This window comes from Rhincodon typus, chromosome 13 (genome assembly GCF_021869965.1).
Source record: "Rhincodon typus isolate 14 chromosome 13, sRhiTyp1.1, whole genome shotgun sequence".
In the NCBI taxonomy this organism is placed as follows: domain Eukaryota; kingdom Metazoa; phylum Chordata; class Chondrichthyes; order Orectolobiformes; family Rhincodontidae; genus Rhincodon; species Rhincodon typus.
In genome coordinates, this window is record NC_063344.1 from 68,703,644 (window position 1) to 68,720,671 (window position 17,028).

Genomic DNA, 17,028 nt, shown 5'->3' on the forward strand with positions numbered 1-17,028 from the left:
CCCTAACCTGTTCTTCCTCCCACCTATCCCCTCCTCCCACCCCAAGCCGCACCTCCATCTCCTACCGACCAACCTCATCCCGCCCCCTTGACCTGTCCGTCCTCCCTGGACTGACCTATCCCCTTCCTAACTCCCTACCTACACTCACCTTTCCTGGCCCTATCCCCGCCTCTTCGACCTGTTTGTTTCCTCTCCACCTATCCTCTCCTCTATCCCTCTTCTATCCGCCTCCCACTCTCTCCCTATTTATTTCGGAACCCCCTTCCCCTCCCCCTTTTCTGATGAAGGGTCTAGGCCCGAAACGTCAGCCTCTCTGCTCCTATGATGCTGCTTGGCCTGCTGTGTTCATCCAGCCCTGCACCTTGTTGTCCCCAATATTCAAGAGGTTATTGTCTTTTTGGTTCTGCTTTTTAATTGTAACTGCTCATATTCCCTCAGCAGAGCCTCTTTCCTCCTCCTACATATATTGTTGATACCTGTGTGGACCACAACAATCTTTCCCCTCCCACTCCAAGTTCCTCTGCAGCCCACATGATTTCCTGAAGCTGAGGACCAGGCAGGCAGTGCTGCCTTTGGGACTCTCGATCCTGACCATAGAGAACTGAATCTATTTCTGACCTTCTTGAATGCCTCCCTATACCATGATGTTATGGCCAGTTTACCTTTCCTCCTTCAGCCCCACTCATCCACACATGGAGCAAGAATCTCAAACCTGTTCAGCACTACCTGTTAGTTACCTCTGCTTGCCTTGCTTGTAGTCGTACCCTCCTATCTCTGACCACTGACTGAATTCAAGATAGTTAACCCAAACGGCATGACTTCTGGCTGAAACAGTGTCTTCCCCCTCCCTGATGTGTCACACTGTTTGAAGCTCAGACTCCAGCTCATCAGCTCTGAGCCGGAGTCCCTCAAGCAACCAGCACTTGCTGTGCCTGTGCTTACTACGAGCCACAATGGGGCCCAACATCTTCCCACATCATGTGAGTACAAGCCATCACCTGGCCCGACATCTCTATTTTAATTACTTAGTTCTTCATTTGATTTTTGAAAGTTTCATACTGGTCTTTGTTAGTGGCCTATAAATATTTCCCTTAGTTTCCTTCAATCCGAAAGTAATCTATAATATTCAAATTAGTAGCTTTACCAATCAATGAACTTAGCTTTCAGGTGATGTCATTGTTTGTGCTGGGCAGCTGGCTATGGCCTTCAATTTATCCTGCTTTAAAATAAAAACCTTACAAACTGAACCAAAAAAAGCAAGCCAAAAGCACCTTTTCCCCTCTGCACTGAACTCCCACATTTGCCTCTAAAACCCCTGAACTATATGCTCATTTCAGATGATTTCTCCTACCTGACCGTGCGAAGCACACGATCAGTAAGCTTTCAGCAGGACTTTGCTAAATAGAAGTGCATATGTGATCACTGCTTTGTCACTCTAAAGTTACACCCTGGCCATTCATGGGAAAATGCTGTCGATTGTCAGTGTGCTGCACCGCTATTCTTGTGGTGAAATGAGCAGTGTTGAACATGTCATGGTTAATATTATGTGTTTTCCTCCACAGTGGCAGGACACAGAAACAGCTTGTTGACTACATGCGAGAGAGTATGATTAAGACTATTCCTTATCAGAGGTATTTTGCACATATATATTTGAAAGGTTTACATTGATGTATTAATGTTGGTCTCCCATTTAATCTGAGATAATATGTTTGTTAATGCCACGTTCCATTCTACATAAATGCTTACTTAGTCATTTGTAAGAATTTGGTAAAGACATTATTAATAATACTCAGGCTGATGTTAGAATAGGTTGTTGTGCAAATTGTACGTCAAAAGCTGTCCTAATTCCAGTGCACCCGCCAGCATCACCCACTCGTCTTATTACCTCTGAGCCAGTTATCTGTGTTGATGTATAGATCACAGCCCTTGTTAGGTTCCTTCAATTTTCTTGCTATTCCCACTGCTTAGATCTATCTTATGAGGGATCTTTTTCCTTTCTCAAGAGCATAGGCAACAGAGCTGCTCATATGCCGTGAAAGATTAGAAAAAAATTACTTCCCAATCCAACCTCACAAACATTTAGCTTGTCTTTTTGTTTTGGAATGTTCTCTGATGGTGATCTGTCCTGATCGAGATTGCTACCATTGGGGTAGTTAGACAATTTCCCTTTTCCTCCACATCCAAGCAGTGTTTGTTTGGTGATCACTGAGATGGGGAGCTCCCATTGTCATCATCTCTTCAACAGCACATTTAATCCATGTTTTGAAACACACTGATTCCATGTCAGCTATCCCCAGCATGTTCATCTAACATATAAATATTGACACTCGATGAGACTTTGTTCAAGTCCAGATATTTAACTTTGGCTTAACTGTTTTTGTCAGGCCTCGTGTTTTAAAGATCACAAGACCATATATTCTGTAGTGAAGAAATTCTGTGTTTACAAGGTTCCATGTCCAGTTATTCTATTTACTTACCACCTTCTGTCTATTCCCTACTTTTCAACCAATTCTTAGCTCCTGTTTTGGAAGTTGGGCAGTTCTGTTTTAACAATCTGTGCAATTCTCTTTGCAAAGGTGCTGTATTATAATCCTTCTTTGGGAGTTAATCACTGTTCATTACCTGGTCAGAGAGGACTTTTTATCATTAGAAACAATGTTGCTGTCTGCTTTTAAATTTTGGACTTTCAGTTTCTTGTTCAATGTTCACCCTTAAGTTGTCTTCTTCCATCAACATTATCGATAAACATCCATTATTTTAAAAATGTCCATCCCTCCTTCAGTATTCTAGTGAATTTGCTTATGCAGACTACGTTATTTGAAGAAAGAATGATGGGATGTTCCCAGTTTTGAGCATTTACTTAGAAACAGTCTTTTTAGCTGGGGGTACAACTGATACTAATGAAGGAGTTTGGTTATGCTTAAGAACTGATATAGGATTAGTATTAAACAGCAGAAACATTTTGCATTAATGTGTATCTTATTATCCTATTTCAAATGCACTTTCACTAATCTTTTTGTGATTAGCCCCTATTTACAACTGTACTTTGATTTCCGCAACCTTTCCATTTAGGGGATTGAACTAAAGGCCCACCTCCAACTGAATAACTGTTAAATGAAACTGGAAATTCCAATATTTGACTGAATAATTTCTTGACTCATATTAAAGCTGTTTTTCGCATTTGTTCAGTCAGAACATTCACAAATGAGTGCTGGTGGTTGATACAGTGTATACCAGTAATGAACAGGCTGCTGAGTGGTACAGAATGTTGACCCGTGAAGGGTGATCTTTTTAGTAATTGGACAAGCAAGAAACAATTTTGAGTTACTTTTAATAAGAATAAAATTGATATTTCTTGCTTTCACCCTCCTATACTTTGCAACAGTTTTTTTATTAAGATCGTATTTCTGGAGACTCTGACCTCCGGCCTCTGTAGAGTCCACTTTTCTAATGTCACCTGGGACAGAAATGGTTTCAATAGACCCCCAGCTTGCAAGAAATTTCTTTTCACATGCAGTATGGTCACCGGAGGAGGCCATTTAACCCCTTGTGACTGGACAAGAGATGACGCTGTGGAAATTTAGATGGCATCTCCCCTTAATCTAATTCCAGCAAGTACAATCCTAGTTTATGTAATCTCTCCTGATTTAGCCCTTGGTGTCCAGGCATTATTCTGGTAAATATGTGGTGTACTGTATCCAAGGCCAGTATATCTTTCCCTGGTATGTGCCTACGACTGCAGGTGTGGTCTAACTAAAGCCTTATATCTATAGTGGAATTTCCATCCCCTTTTATACTAGGCCACTCTTAACTTTAATACTTGCCCCATCTGTGTGTGACATCTGAAAGATCCACATCTCCATAAGCCTCTTTGAACTTTCACTGTTTCTAGCTTTTCATCATTTAGACCGTACCCTATTCTATCCTTCCTCGGTCCAAACTGGGTGACCTCCATAATCTGTCTGCAATATTTGCTGCAATTTTTCCAATTGTCAACCTATTAATGTTTGTTAGGAATTTTATGCCATCTCGCTTTGTGACAACAACAAAGTTGGATACAAGGCTCTCCACATCATCATTTAAGACATCGGCAATAAGTGTGGTGAATAGTTAAGGCCCCAACACACCCTTACCAATTAGAATACATGCTTGTTATCCTTCTGGGTTACTAAAGTAATTTCCAAACAAAGTTAATTTGCATTTAGTTCCATAGACTTCAGTTTTAGCTAACAGTCTTTTATGATGGATTTTATCAAATATCTTTTGAAAGTCAATGTATTTACATCCATTGTCCTCCTGTCTTCCATTTCAAACCCTCTCAAAGCAACACTGGAATACTGAAGCAAAACCTGTCCTTAACATATCCGTTCTAACTGTGTCTGATCAGCTGGAAATTTTTAAGGTGTCCTATTTTTATTCTTAATCGGACTCCTGTAATTTGTTGGCAACTCTGGTCTATAATTCCATCCCACCTTAACTAGGACAGTGATGTACAATTTTCCAATTTTAAAGGAGCAGTTCTTGAATTGGAAACACTTTGGGAAATTATAGTTGTTGCTTCTGTTACGTTTTCCTGAATTTCTTAAGGCTCTCTGATTGAAGCCACCCAGTCTTAGAAATTTATAACCAATAGATGTCATTATTTTTCTGATGTTAATTTTGAAGTCTTGTTCTTAATTCAGCAATAATTTCCCTGGAATTCCTGGTACATACTCCTATTGTAAATACTGATGCAAAATATTTAATCAAGATTCCAACAATTCCCTTATTTTCATTTACCACATCACTTACCAGTTTTCAGGGAGCCTGCGTTGTTCCTGATCTCATCCTAACATAAGGTCAAAATACTTTAATTTTGAATTCTTTCAAGTTTCTCCATATACCAGGTGGAGGCATCTGATCTATAAAAGAACATTGTTCCACAGATAGTAAGACTGATATTTAGACTAGTGTAGGTCTTGTTTGTATTAATTTGTTCCTGTGTTCTGAGTATCATTTTGTTCACAGTCAAAAAAGACAGCCTGCATGTAAGTGTTGTTGACATGTTTAGGGGCATTTAAATGCTGGCTAAGTTGGTGACAGCCACATTCTGTGAGTGAGTCAGGGAGAATTACTACTTTAATTACTGCATATCACCAGTGCAGCAGAAGGAGGGAGGGTGAAATGTTCACAAATTGCATTTTCTAGCTTCTTTACAGATCAAATATTTTAAAAGTTCCAGTGCTGGTTTCAGCCCACAGAGGGATAATGTCATTGTTTGGAATCTTTGCTTTTGACTTACAATTCTGCATACCAATGTTCTACTTTTTTGTTTTCCTTTATGGCTTGCAGCTCCTTTTCTGTACAATTTCTAGCTTTACGCAATTTGTGACTTAAGGTGTTTTTGCTCAGAGCAATTTTGTTTTGATGCATGTCTTTGCTTCTGCCACTCACTGGAAGGCATGTTTGAGAATGTCTCGTTTTTTTTTGCTTTACAAATTCAGTATTTTGGCTGGCTTTCAGCTTTTGGAGGAAAGTTGCTAACTAAGTGAATGAAATGATCGGTAACTGTTTGAGTTGGGCAATTGCTTAATGACTCCTTCTCTGTATGAGGCTAAGACCATGACCCATGGGAGATCCATAGCGCTAGCTTTTGAGTCAGATGCCTGTTCTTGTCACCACGTTTTTCCCTCTGCCAGCCCAGCGTTAATCGTTGTCGAGTGTTGGTCTAAGTTTTTTTGGGATTTTTGCAACTATATGTAGGATAACAGTCACACTGATGAAGTTTAGATGTCTGTGTTAGAAATGCAGGTCCCTTCAAGACTCAAACGCAATATATTTCCTAATCAACCCCGTTCAGTGATCTGGAGCAGATGGGACTTGAACGCAGACCTCCAGATACAAGGGGAGAGGCATGACACTGCACCACAATGCCAAGGCTGAAGCAGAAAAGCTCTAGAGTTGAATAAAGGCAGGTGATGCTTATTGGATTTTATATTGGCAGTGAACCAGGAAGTTTAAGTTCCAGTCCCACCTGCTCCAGAGGAGTGCAGTAACCTTTCTGAACTGGTTGTTTAGAAAATAAAAAAAAAAGAGCTGAGTTCTTCAGGTGATTTTTTTTTGGTGGATCACTATAAAAAGAGCTGTAATCTTGTTCTCTCCCTTGTTTCCCCACCATTTTTTCCTTGTTATTGTTCCACTGGCCCTGGTGACAAGCAGTTGTAATTAATTTAAGTAGTTAAATGGTTCATTTGGCAGTGGGTTATTTAAAAACAAGCTGAGTCCTTGTAATGCTCTTGTGGTGCAATGTAATGTCCCTACTCCTGGACCAGAAGGTCTCGGTTCAGACCCCAACTGCCCTGAATCTGTGTCCTAACATGTTCGTCCAGGTTGATTAAAATAACTGTAAGCCCCTCACTGAAACACAGCCAGGAGGCTGGAGGGGGAAGCGAGCGTTCCATCTGCCAGGGACCCCCAACATGATTGTGTGTCATGACAGTGCCCATTGCCCTTCTAGAGGAGCACATGTCCCTCCTCAATGATGACAGCTTTCATCATTTTTAAAAACGGAGCTGTGCCCTTGGGGTGTTCTCAAATTGGTATTGTGCCTCCCTGGGTTCAAACTGCACTTGCCCAGCTTGATTTTAAAATTCCTAGAAGTCTTTCTGTGGCCTTGTTTTTCCCATGTGGAGCAATGCTGCCACCTAGCAGCAGCTGTTATAGCTTGCAATGAGGGGATGAATTATGGAACAAAATCAAGATCTGAGCTCTTTCCTCTAGACCAGCAGATCCCAGTTCAAATTCCACCTGCTTCAGATGTGTCATTACCATCGTTCTGTTTAAGCTGTGCATGTGTGCGGCCCGGCCCCTCTGACGTTCTGAGTGTGGTGCTGGCATGCTGCGCACGACACTGACTTCCAGTTCCGCAAGTTGGTGCTACGCAAGGGCCTTAAAAGCCCATGCAGCTGCTAAGAAAATTTAGAGGGTTTGCTGGTTATAATGTGCTTGAATAGGTTGAATATGTACAGAGATGAGTTTTTTTCACTCAAGCGGGTATTATCTTCTGGACAGGAAAAGGAGGAAACTAATGTTTGTACTAAACAATAGATTTATGAGAAAGCCTTTATAAATCTCTGAAAATCTTTTTGCTGCATAATTCAACACACAGATGTCTAAAAAGTGCCTGTATAGCTTTAACCTTCATTTATCTGTATCTTGAATAATGAGGTGTCCAGACAGGATTGCTGCCAGTATAGGTTACTGCTTTAATTTTGATTTTTCGGACTTGGTGAGCTGACATGGTTTCCATTCTGAGTCACCCAAATGGATTTGCCTCTTGCTTTATTGTTTAATTTTGTATCCTGTTAATTTCAAGGTAGTGCATTATTTGTCACCCATAGTACTAATTAGGAGCAGAGTCTTCTTGTGCATCTGTTTTATATAATTTTGCAATTAGGGATTGTAATTGGCTCTTCATATAGCAAAACTCTTTGATAGTGTGGTGGACATGGCTTAATGGAACACTGCCTGTGATGCAACTAAATAATAATTAACCCAAAGTTTGTAGGTAGTGTAGACAATGTGTTGGGTCCAGTTCATTTTTTCTGAGCTGTTGTCTCTCCTTCGGTGTTTCTCATGTTTGTCCATGCCAGTAATTCCAAGTCTACTTCAAGGAAACTCGTAGCATTTCATGAATGTGAGAGTTGGGCATAACCTCAGTCTAGAAATAACGTTCTTGTTTGTTGATGTCAGATTAAAAGTTTGAGGCTAATTGAAGTACGTTGGCCTCTGGTAGCAGATTAGATACTCAAAACTTCTTACGACTGTGTATATTACATTTATACATAAAATGTCTTCAAATGTGATTTAACTTGTCTTGTGCTTCAGTGAACCACTTCGAAAGAATCTCTTGATTTTATTTGTCTTAGTTGAAGACCTCTGTTTGAAGTGTAACCATTATTACTAGTGGATGTGCGTGAGTGCGAACATGGTGCTCTCTTTTCTGCTGTTGGTGTTCGTGCTGCAGTATGTGTCTCTCTGCCTTGCCTGCGCTTTCTCCTTGCCTCACACACTTCCTTCTCACACTCCGTTTGAGTGTTTGTTTAAAAACTCAAGCTGTCTGGTTCAGGGTTTTTCTCCTCGCGTCCTTACTGAATACTCTCTGTTCTTCAGGCGGCACAGCAGAGCACGAATCTCAGCTCAGACTTCGAGCGCAGACGTGCCTAAACAGGTTAGTCCTGCAGCACTTTAATGTTGTGTGTGTGTGTTTTATGTGTTAGTGTGCATGTTGGTGTTTCATCAATGGAGTACTTACCAAATCTGAGTTTTCTTAATTAGCGCCTGGTAAACTGTATTGGCTTATTTGCTCTTTCCACCCTTCTCATAGAACTTGCCATTCGGAAGATGGCAGTGGCTTGGTACAAAATTGCTGTGAGTGCTGTTCTGCATCAGCGAACCAAGTATATGTCCTAAATAATAAGATGTACCTTTGTATTTTTTTCCTTTTTCCCTTCTGTGTTACAATCCACCCAGCCTTGGTTACGTAAACTTGGAGGCTTCATACCATTGAGACAATTGGGTTCAGTAAGAATTAATCCTGGGATCAAACCTTCTGATCTTTGTGTTATCCAAACATAATACAACAGTGCTAACCTCCTATAGCTTGTTGCAATACATTAGCAGCAAAAAAATTCTGCAAATCTACAGTCAGCTTTGGATGTCATTAGATTTCACCGATTTCATAAAATTTCCCCTTGCCATTTATGACCAGGTCGTATAAGGAAACAGCCTATGTTGGCCTAAACAAAGTTCTGAAATGTGAAGCAGAAAGAGTACTTTCTAATGCAATCAACTGTAATTTGTTAATTCAAGATCTGTTTGAACGTGATGGTATGTTAATGTGTTGTTCATAAATTGATCGCAGTATTCAAATGTGGTTCTTGGTGCTATTTTGTTTTCTTCTCTGCACTAGAGTCTATCGTTCACTGAAGGCATAGAGGTTCCAGGCTCCCCATCTTCAGCTACTGTCTCCTTTCAATCCGTCCAATCTATACAGAAGACTGTTGCTGACAGTCGGCCTATTCACCCTGAAAACAGTAAAGTTCTGCTCGTCAGCAAGCACTCTGCTCGGAGGACCCCATCAGAAGTGAAGAGGAGTCCGACGCTCGAAGATTCGTGGAAGACTTCTGATTGGCTCTCTCCGACGACGTTGCAAGGTTCTGTTGCTGAAGCTGCAGGCAGCTGCAGTCGCTCCTCTTCGGGTTGTGACGAGCGCAGTGCTTTAACTAGACAGGATGGTGTTAGTGACAGGAGGTTCCCTCAGAGAAATGACAATGATGAGGATGACTATACCACAGGTATACCTGTTACTGAGAACAAATACAATGTTAGCCAGGTTCAGGGAAGGGCAGTGCCAATTTTCACATTGACAAATGCTCAGTTGCAACTTTCAGAAGAGTTCATTGATGATGACCCAGCTGAGATTTCGTTTTTTGCTGGTGGATCAGAGGCATTTTCACCATGTTACCATGGATTAGGAAATGGTACAAGAGGCTCTGCTGTTTATAGTCAACAAGACAGTTCACCAGTAATAAACTCCTGTGGGCAAAATCCTGTTAAGTGCGTCAATAATAATATGGAGCTGGGTTCAGAGGATGACCTTGAATTTGAGGGTGGGAGTGACCTCAATGGCAATGGCCGACCCACTGATACAGCTGACCTCTTTGAGGTGAAGGCACAAGCAAGCCTTCGGCATGGGTGCTATAGCAAGTCAGAGACGAGCTCGCTGCTAAACCACCAGTCGGAGAGCAGCTCGTTGACCAATCTGGGGTTAAATGGCCTTTCTGAGACAGCACTATTCAGGATGGCCCACTCGGGCAATCAATCTGAAGCCAGCTCCATGGTGAATTTTCCCACGTATTCTGTGCGCTCCGAGTCCAGCTCTGCATTCCAGTTTGGTGATATGATTGACCAACTTGAGCAGCTCAGTTATCCCCCCACCACCACAGAAGATTCGACCAGCAGTGAGTCTGGGTCTTGGGATTCGGATAACGGGGTCCCCCTTGACGGTAATTTCTTTTACAGTAACCCATTTGCACAAGTTACAGCCAACAATTTTGAGTTCAATTTTCAGGGCGATGTTAATGGCTGTGCGCATGGAGAGCGGGAGGAAAGGAACAGTCTGAATTAAATTGAATTGCACTTGTGCACATTGGTGCATTGCAGGGTAATAACCTTTGTGCATGAGTGATTTGGAGCCAAACACTTTAGTGACCACTTTACTGTTGCTTTGATTTCTTAGTTTGATGACCTTGTCAAATCAAGAAAACATTATGCATTACATATACTGCAAAGAGATATCATTTCCAGAATGCTTTACACTTACCTAATTTTGATTGTGGTAAGTTTTGAGCTGCCAGCCTAAGCTTTGACCAGAATCTGTCTAGGAGTATTCTGTTGGCGTAAGATTTTACGAGTAGTTTGTCCAATGCTGTAGTCAAGTTGCAGCCGGACCCTATGGACAGACCCATTTTTTACAAAAAAAACCTGATTCTGTATGTGTAAATATATATTTTTAAAATTGACAGCCAACACTAATGCTACTGTGCAGATCTCTTTGTTAACTCATAAAACACTTAAAAAGAAACTTTATAGTGAAAGTCTTTGTCTGGATGCACTGTGATGGTGAACTTTATCCAGCAGTCCAAAACTTTTTGTAGAAATCTGTGAAACTGTTTCCAAGTTAAAATTACTCTCTAACAAAACACTTTATTCTGTAACAACATAACTGATTCAAACTTACAGTCATGATAACTAATTATGGTCCAATCTGTCAGTTTTGTGGAGCATTTATACATGTCTAACTTAATTTATGGATTATCATAGTATCGGGTGCATTTAAAATGAGAACACTAATTAGAGAACCTCCTACAATGGAATTCTGAAACAGCCAAGAAAAGTACGTTTTAAGTATTTTGCAAGATGTGAAGGTGCGCTGTTGCTGTTTGCTGTGACTATCTCTTGTCAAAGCTGTTTAACACAAGATTGTTGATGGGGCGAGACTTCCTTCAGTAAAAGTCCAGAGTGGGGGATTGAAAGAGGCAGTTTGTCTTTGCCTCCCTGCCATTTGTCCATCACTCAGTTTTTCTTTGATTTGCTACTTGCCACCACACCCACTTGTCCAGGTGAAAACCAGTGCTCAGCTGAAAGCCTCATATTTGAGGCTGTTTATTTACACCTCCACGACATGCACAATTCTGTTGTATCTCATCTGTGGTGCAGGAAGTCTTATCCGTGCTTTTTTACATTGCTAAGGTGTTTATCCAGTGTTGTTCTTGACTGCTTTCCATTGTTTGAACTCTATAAACTTCATCTTGTTCAAGATATCATGTCCTGACACATTGGTCTTGCCAAATTTTCCCAGCCCCTTTCTATTTTGGCAGCAGATTATTGCTCCTATGTTCCCTTTCCTTCATCCCACAGTTCTCATAGTTCTTTTGAGCTGTGCCTGTATTTCAGTCCCTCAATCCCTTTGCCTCTATTTCTCTCCACATTTAAAAATCGCCTTAGAACCTATTTCTCTGATTTAACTTTTGTTCTCCTGTCCTTCAGCCTCACATCATGGTGTGACATATGTTCCTTTTAATAGGTTTCCCCATATGCTGTGAATGGGCTTGGGATGTTTTCTACAATAGGTGTTCTTGCATAAGTGTGTGTCCAGTGTTGTCACATATTGCCAAAAGTAAGATGCCAAAGAAGTGCGTTCCTGCCAAAAGCTGCTGTATTAGATACTACAGTGGGGCCTTAAAACTCGATGCTTCATGTTTGCAGGCAGCTTCATAAATAATCCTAACTACCAGATAATATTGGTTGTAAACGTAACTATTTGGAGGACAATAGATATTGTTAGGGAGTGAATTGTGATCAAAGATTAGGAACTGCAGGGTTTATTTGCCAGTGAAGGCAGTTCTGCTCTTCAGCATCACGTATAAGTGGCAGGACCTAAAGCTTGGAATTTTAGCACAATTACTTGTACCTTTTTGTTCACTATAATTTTGTCAGAATTTGGTTTTGAGCCTTGAGGACCACTTGCAGGAATTCTGCCACATGAAGTATGGGTTAGAAGTTGTGCAATGATGAAGTTTGAAGCATATAAAGAGACAGTTGGGTACATTGTGGTTCTGTACCTGAGATTTCCTTCTCAAGAATTCTGATTTCAGTCATGGTAGCTGCCAAGCGGAGGGTAGCCAAAGATGGGTGTGGAAATCAAAAGAGATCTGTGTAACCTCTTATCCGTAGAAATAGTGGCAAGGTAGAAAAAGAACACTGCTGAAATTTAGCTGTTTGTATCGTATTGCTGTGCAGCACTCAAAGGAACATAGCTACACAAGATCCTTGGTCCATTATTGAGTTTGGTGACCTTGAACAAAATGTTTCTTGGTCACCATTTGTCTTATAGCATAACAGTTGAAGATGAAGGCCAACTGTTTGTCCATTGGATTTGGACTTGTCCTGTTATTGAATCTCTGGTCTTTTGTCTATGCTACCTTAGCTGCTGAATTCTTCAAATAGTTGCTGTTATGGTGAAGTGATTCTATCCAATGCTTTAAAATTTATTTCTCGCTCATTTGAATTATCTTTCTGGTATTCCTACTCTGGTTGTCTTCTAAAGATTAAACTTCAAAAATAATTTCATTGTTTACACTTGCATGATATCTGTGGTCAGCAATTTCTCACTATAAAATTCTACCATCTCTTTGCTCATTTCTGCGATGTTTGGGATAAATGTTACTGTTTGTTTGTATTTTTCCCACCTGCTTGACTAAAATAGCACTGCAAATGTTGCATTGTTGGGTTTTATTCCTTGGGAAAAGCTCCATTGTGAAGCACTTTAACCCTGAACTGACAATCCTGTGACTCTATGGTGTGCAATGCAAATATATTGATTGCCTTTTGGCTAAAGCCAAAAAGCAAATAACACTAAATCTGGGCAAAGTAGCTTGTCACTAATGATCACTACCAGTACCTCTGAAAAGCTAATGAGTAACCTTCACTGAAAACCCATGCCCAATATGTAAAGGAGACCAGCCCCTTGGCAGTATGTTCAGTAGCTAGGTACCAAAATCCTTCCATAGAATAGACGTCGAGGTAATGGGCAGAATGCTAAGACACATGGATGGATGTAAATTGTTTGGGATTGTTGTTATTTATGTACAGAGAACAGAAGATTAAGCATTTTGATAGACCTAGTGGTGTTTGATGCTTTACTCTACAGAATGCAACGTGCAGAGTAAAAGTTTAGTAGTAAACCTGCAATTAGGTGTTTATAAAGCCGACTCATTTCACTCTGAAGTACATCTACCAACTGAAAACATTTCAATTATGATATATTCTGGAATTGTGTTGTAAACCAAACTCTAGTCATGGAAATTGAGCATAAGGAAGGGGATGGTTTGGAGGAGGAGAGATTCTCATTTATGGACTGGAGGTCTCAATCAACCATGATCAAATTAAATGCCAGAAGAAACACTAAACCTGTGTCTTCTACTTTTATAGCCTGACCTCCAGTTGAGTATTTTCTTCCATGAATGTGAGAGGAGTGATTTCAGCTTACTCATTCCAGACTAATTAAGTTGATGGGTAATGAGGAGCCGTGCTGGAATAAATTGGAAGAGTCTGCTGAAAATTGACACCAACATCCTAAGCTTTAGTCTTGCTGTGTGCCCATTGTGCCGGTGTCATAGGAGCTCTTTAATCGGTACTGTTTTCTATAAAGGAGGTTACTAAACTTAATAGTCACAATGGATAATCAGGTATGCTGGCTGATAAGCATGTGGCTGAGGAACTCTGTTCCCCCTTCTCTTCCTCCTTGCCTCCGCTGACCAAACCCCTTTCTTCCCAAATGCCAAATCTGGTGCCTTCACTTTATTCATATTCAAGACTCCAAAAGCTTTTCAGTAGCGTTGTGGTTTGCAGTGTAGCTATCTTTGACTTTTAACAGATAAACCAACATGTCCTTTGCTGCATGTATGTATTCTTTAAAGTGTCTCATACCTTGATAGGTGGTTAGACCCGTACAGTGTTCGTGCAGAATGTCATGGCAAGCTGTTTATTAAATGTCCCTTATTTGTTCTGCCTGTACTTCTGATTTCAACTAAATTTTCAATGCAATTGCTAGCCCAAGGCTGAAAATGCCAAATATTAATTGGATATATTGAAATGTATGTAATATTTTACGTTTTTATAAAGTGTCCTAAATCTAGATGGTATCTCATTCTCATTATTGTCATTAGGGTGGGTAAAGAAAGAAATATTTATTGATCTTGTTTTTAACCTTAATGTTTTAATTATGACTAATTCATAATATTTGATGCAAGGCTTGAATTAAACTTCAGTTCCCCCACTATACAGATTACAGTACTTTGTTACTTCCTATTCACCAGATTTAACTTCACTATCTGTTTTGGATATCATTCCATTGTCTAAAATGGACAAAAGTCTTAAGTGAAAGATGACAATTCTAAGGAGCTTTATTGCAGCATCTGAAGATGACTGTGCACAAACGGTGACTGAATGGCAGTATTCACAATTGGAGCTCAGGAGGCTGACTTTACAGTAGTGATTGGCAAAATTGGAAACTGCTTCTGCCTGACCAAGTTAAATTCAAGCCCTGTGTTCAATAACTGTCCATGTTCACTCCACACTTGACGTCTCATCTGTATAAAGGCTGTTGATTGAAATTGCTGTATGAATTATCGCTAATCGAGGCTATAGGCTGGAGGTACTAAGCAAATCTGATCTTGAATAAAAACATTTTTTAACTTGTATTTGCTTTTCTTTAATTAAAACACGCTCCTGTTCATTTTAATTTGCTCGTGACGAGCTTGAAAGCAGTAGAGGTTGTTGAAGTTCCATCAAGTGTAGAAAGAGCTGGAGAGTTGATGTTAACTTACCAGTTGGGGGTAGGATCACAGAGAATAGAGTGCAGAGGTTAGATTGGAGAGAATGCAACTTGCCCAGTGCCCCATGGTGGGAGTGAACAGCCAAGTAGGAAAAGCATGGAGAATGCTATGGCTGTGTGCAGTTTTCTGATGGACGAGGAGTGATGGGGTTAATTCTGTGGCTGTTTTGCAAAAGGTAACCTACGCAATTCTTTAATTCTCTGTTTAATAATGGATGCAAAGCAGAAGAGGATTATCACTTTGGACTTCTGATTGCAATCCCATATGTTTATCCATTTTGCAGTGTGGTCTTTTCGTTGGCATCTAACTATGGAGTCTTTAACATATTTGTAGGCATTTTGACTATTGCTCTGTTTTTTCCCCTGTGACGTCATTATTGGACATGGATCTTGTGTTGCCACTGGTGCTAGGGACCTGGTTTTAGAGGCGGTATAACTGGAACCTTTAGGAAATGCTTGCAGTCAAGAAATTGACATGGAGAAGTGCCATTATGCATAAGTAATGCAAGTGTCTTTGGAACAGAAGAGAGCAAATGAAGATGCAAGGAGATTAATCTGTGACATAAATTCCAATTAATCAGTTGATATGGTAGCATCATGAATAAAAGTGGAGCACCTTCTACGAATGGGGAAAAATGACTGCCAGCTGCTGACTTGAGCTGTACCAGAGCATCAGCCATGAGGATCATTGCTGCAAGGTGGCCAAGACCTGCTTTTGTGGTGTTGTGAAACTGGTACTCCTAATTTTCAAATTCCTTGCCTTGCCAGTAGAGAGAGAATTTCAGCCAGTTTACAAGATGTTTGTGAAAGAGGTTCACAATACATTGGTCATGAGTACGCCAGATTTATGCAATGAATGGTGTGGATAATTCATGTAATTTTATATAAAAACAATAAAAAGGACACAGTAACAGTTTGCTGCTTTACTGCTTGTGTTTTTATGTACTTATATAATCTACTTTGTCATTTATGTTTCTCCCTTGTATTGTATCTCCATTCCTGTTGAATTTCAATGGGATTGCAAATTGTAATTCACGACAGGAAAGGCTAGTGGGCCATAGAGTAAATTTGTTTAGGAACATTGCAGTTTCCCATGTTTGTCATTGCAGCAAAGTTGATGCAACAAATGTTTTTTCTGTGAATGCCTGAGCTGCCTTTTTCCAGATGTTCACATACCATTTTTTTGGTCTTGCTTTCAGTGGGTTCCCAGATGTGTAATGTACGTCCACAAGTTCAGTTGTTAAACTTAATTCCCTTGGCTCTCGCACTCATCTCAACTGTAGAGTCTGTAGTGAAATGGACAGAAATTGCTGGAGGAACTCATGTCTGGCAGCATCTGTAGAGGGAAAGCAGAGAAAATGAGTCCAGTGATCGTTTTTCAGAACTGATAGCAGCTAAGAAAAGATAATATTTATGTTGATGATGAGTTTGTGTGGGTAGGGGGGAACAGGTGGTGATGTCGCCCAGAGAGAGAGAGAGAAAATTTTAGGCAGGCAAAGTAATTGTTGACATTAAGCCAGGTGAGAAGAGAAGCTAGATAGGTGGTAATGGACCTGTGAACATTTGAAAATGGGTTGTCATCCTGAAAGCAACCCATGTGATGACAGGATCTGTGGTGTTGATAGCAGGCAAGGGAGGAGGTGGTCATGCTCTAAAAGAGTTAAAATAAACGTTGAGTCCTGAAGGCTGTAAGGTCCCCAAGCAGAAGATACGTTGTTTTTCCAATCATATGTTGAGCCCTGCAGCAAGTCTGAGACAGAAATATTGACCCGGGACCACAATGGTGTGTTGATGTGACAAGCAACTGGAAGCTCAGGGTCGTTTTTACTGTCAGTGACGTGTCCAACGAAGCAGTTGCCCAGTGTACAGGAGACCACATTGTGAGCAGCGAATACGGTCGCATAGATTGAGTGAAGGGCAGGTAAAGCGCTGCTTCACCTGGAAGATGTGTCTGGGGCCTTGGATGCTGAGGAGGGAGGAGGTAAATCACAGATGCAGCCAGACCTGCTGAGTTCCTGTAGTAGTTTCAAACAACACAGAATGGAGCTGGAGGAACACAGCAGGCCAGGCAGCATCAGAGGAGTAGGAGA

At 40.7% G+C, this 17,028-nt stretch overlaps 1 protein-coding gene across 5 annotated transcripts in view; it reads left to right on the forward strand.

Annotated features, from left to right (window-relative positions):
• Positions 1 to 17,028, forward strand: part of farp2 (FERM, RhoGEF and pleckstrin domain protein 2) — a 162,678-nt gene that overhangs the window by 93,374 nt on the left and 52,276 nt on the right. For 4 of the 5 annotated variants that reach the window (XM_048604214.1, XM_048604217.1, XM_048604216.1 and 1 more), the window contains 3 exons: positions 1,563 to 1,631; positions 8,152 to 8,209; positions 8,951 to 9,335. In XM_048604214.1, coding sequence (XP_048460171.1) covers positions 1,563 to 1,631; positions 8,152 to 8,209; positions 8,951 to 9,335 — 512 coding nt within the window. The remainder of the gene's footprint in view (positions 1 to 1,562; positions 1,632 to 8,151; positions 8,210 to 8,950; positions 9,336 to 17,028) is intronic. The other variant, XM_048604215.1, reaches the window with a different exon arrangement.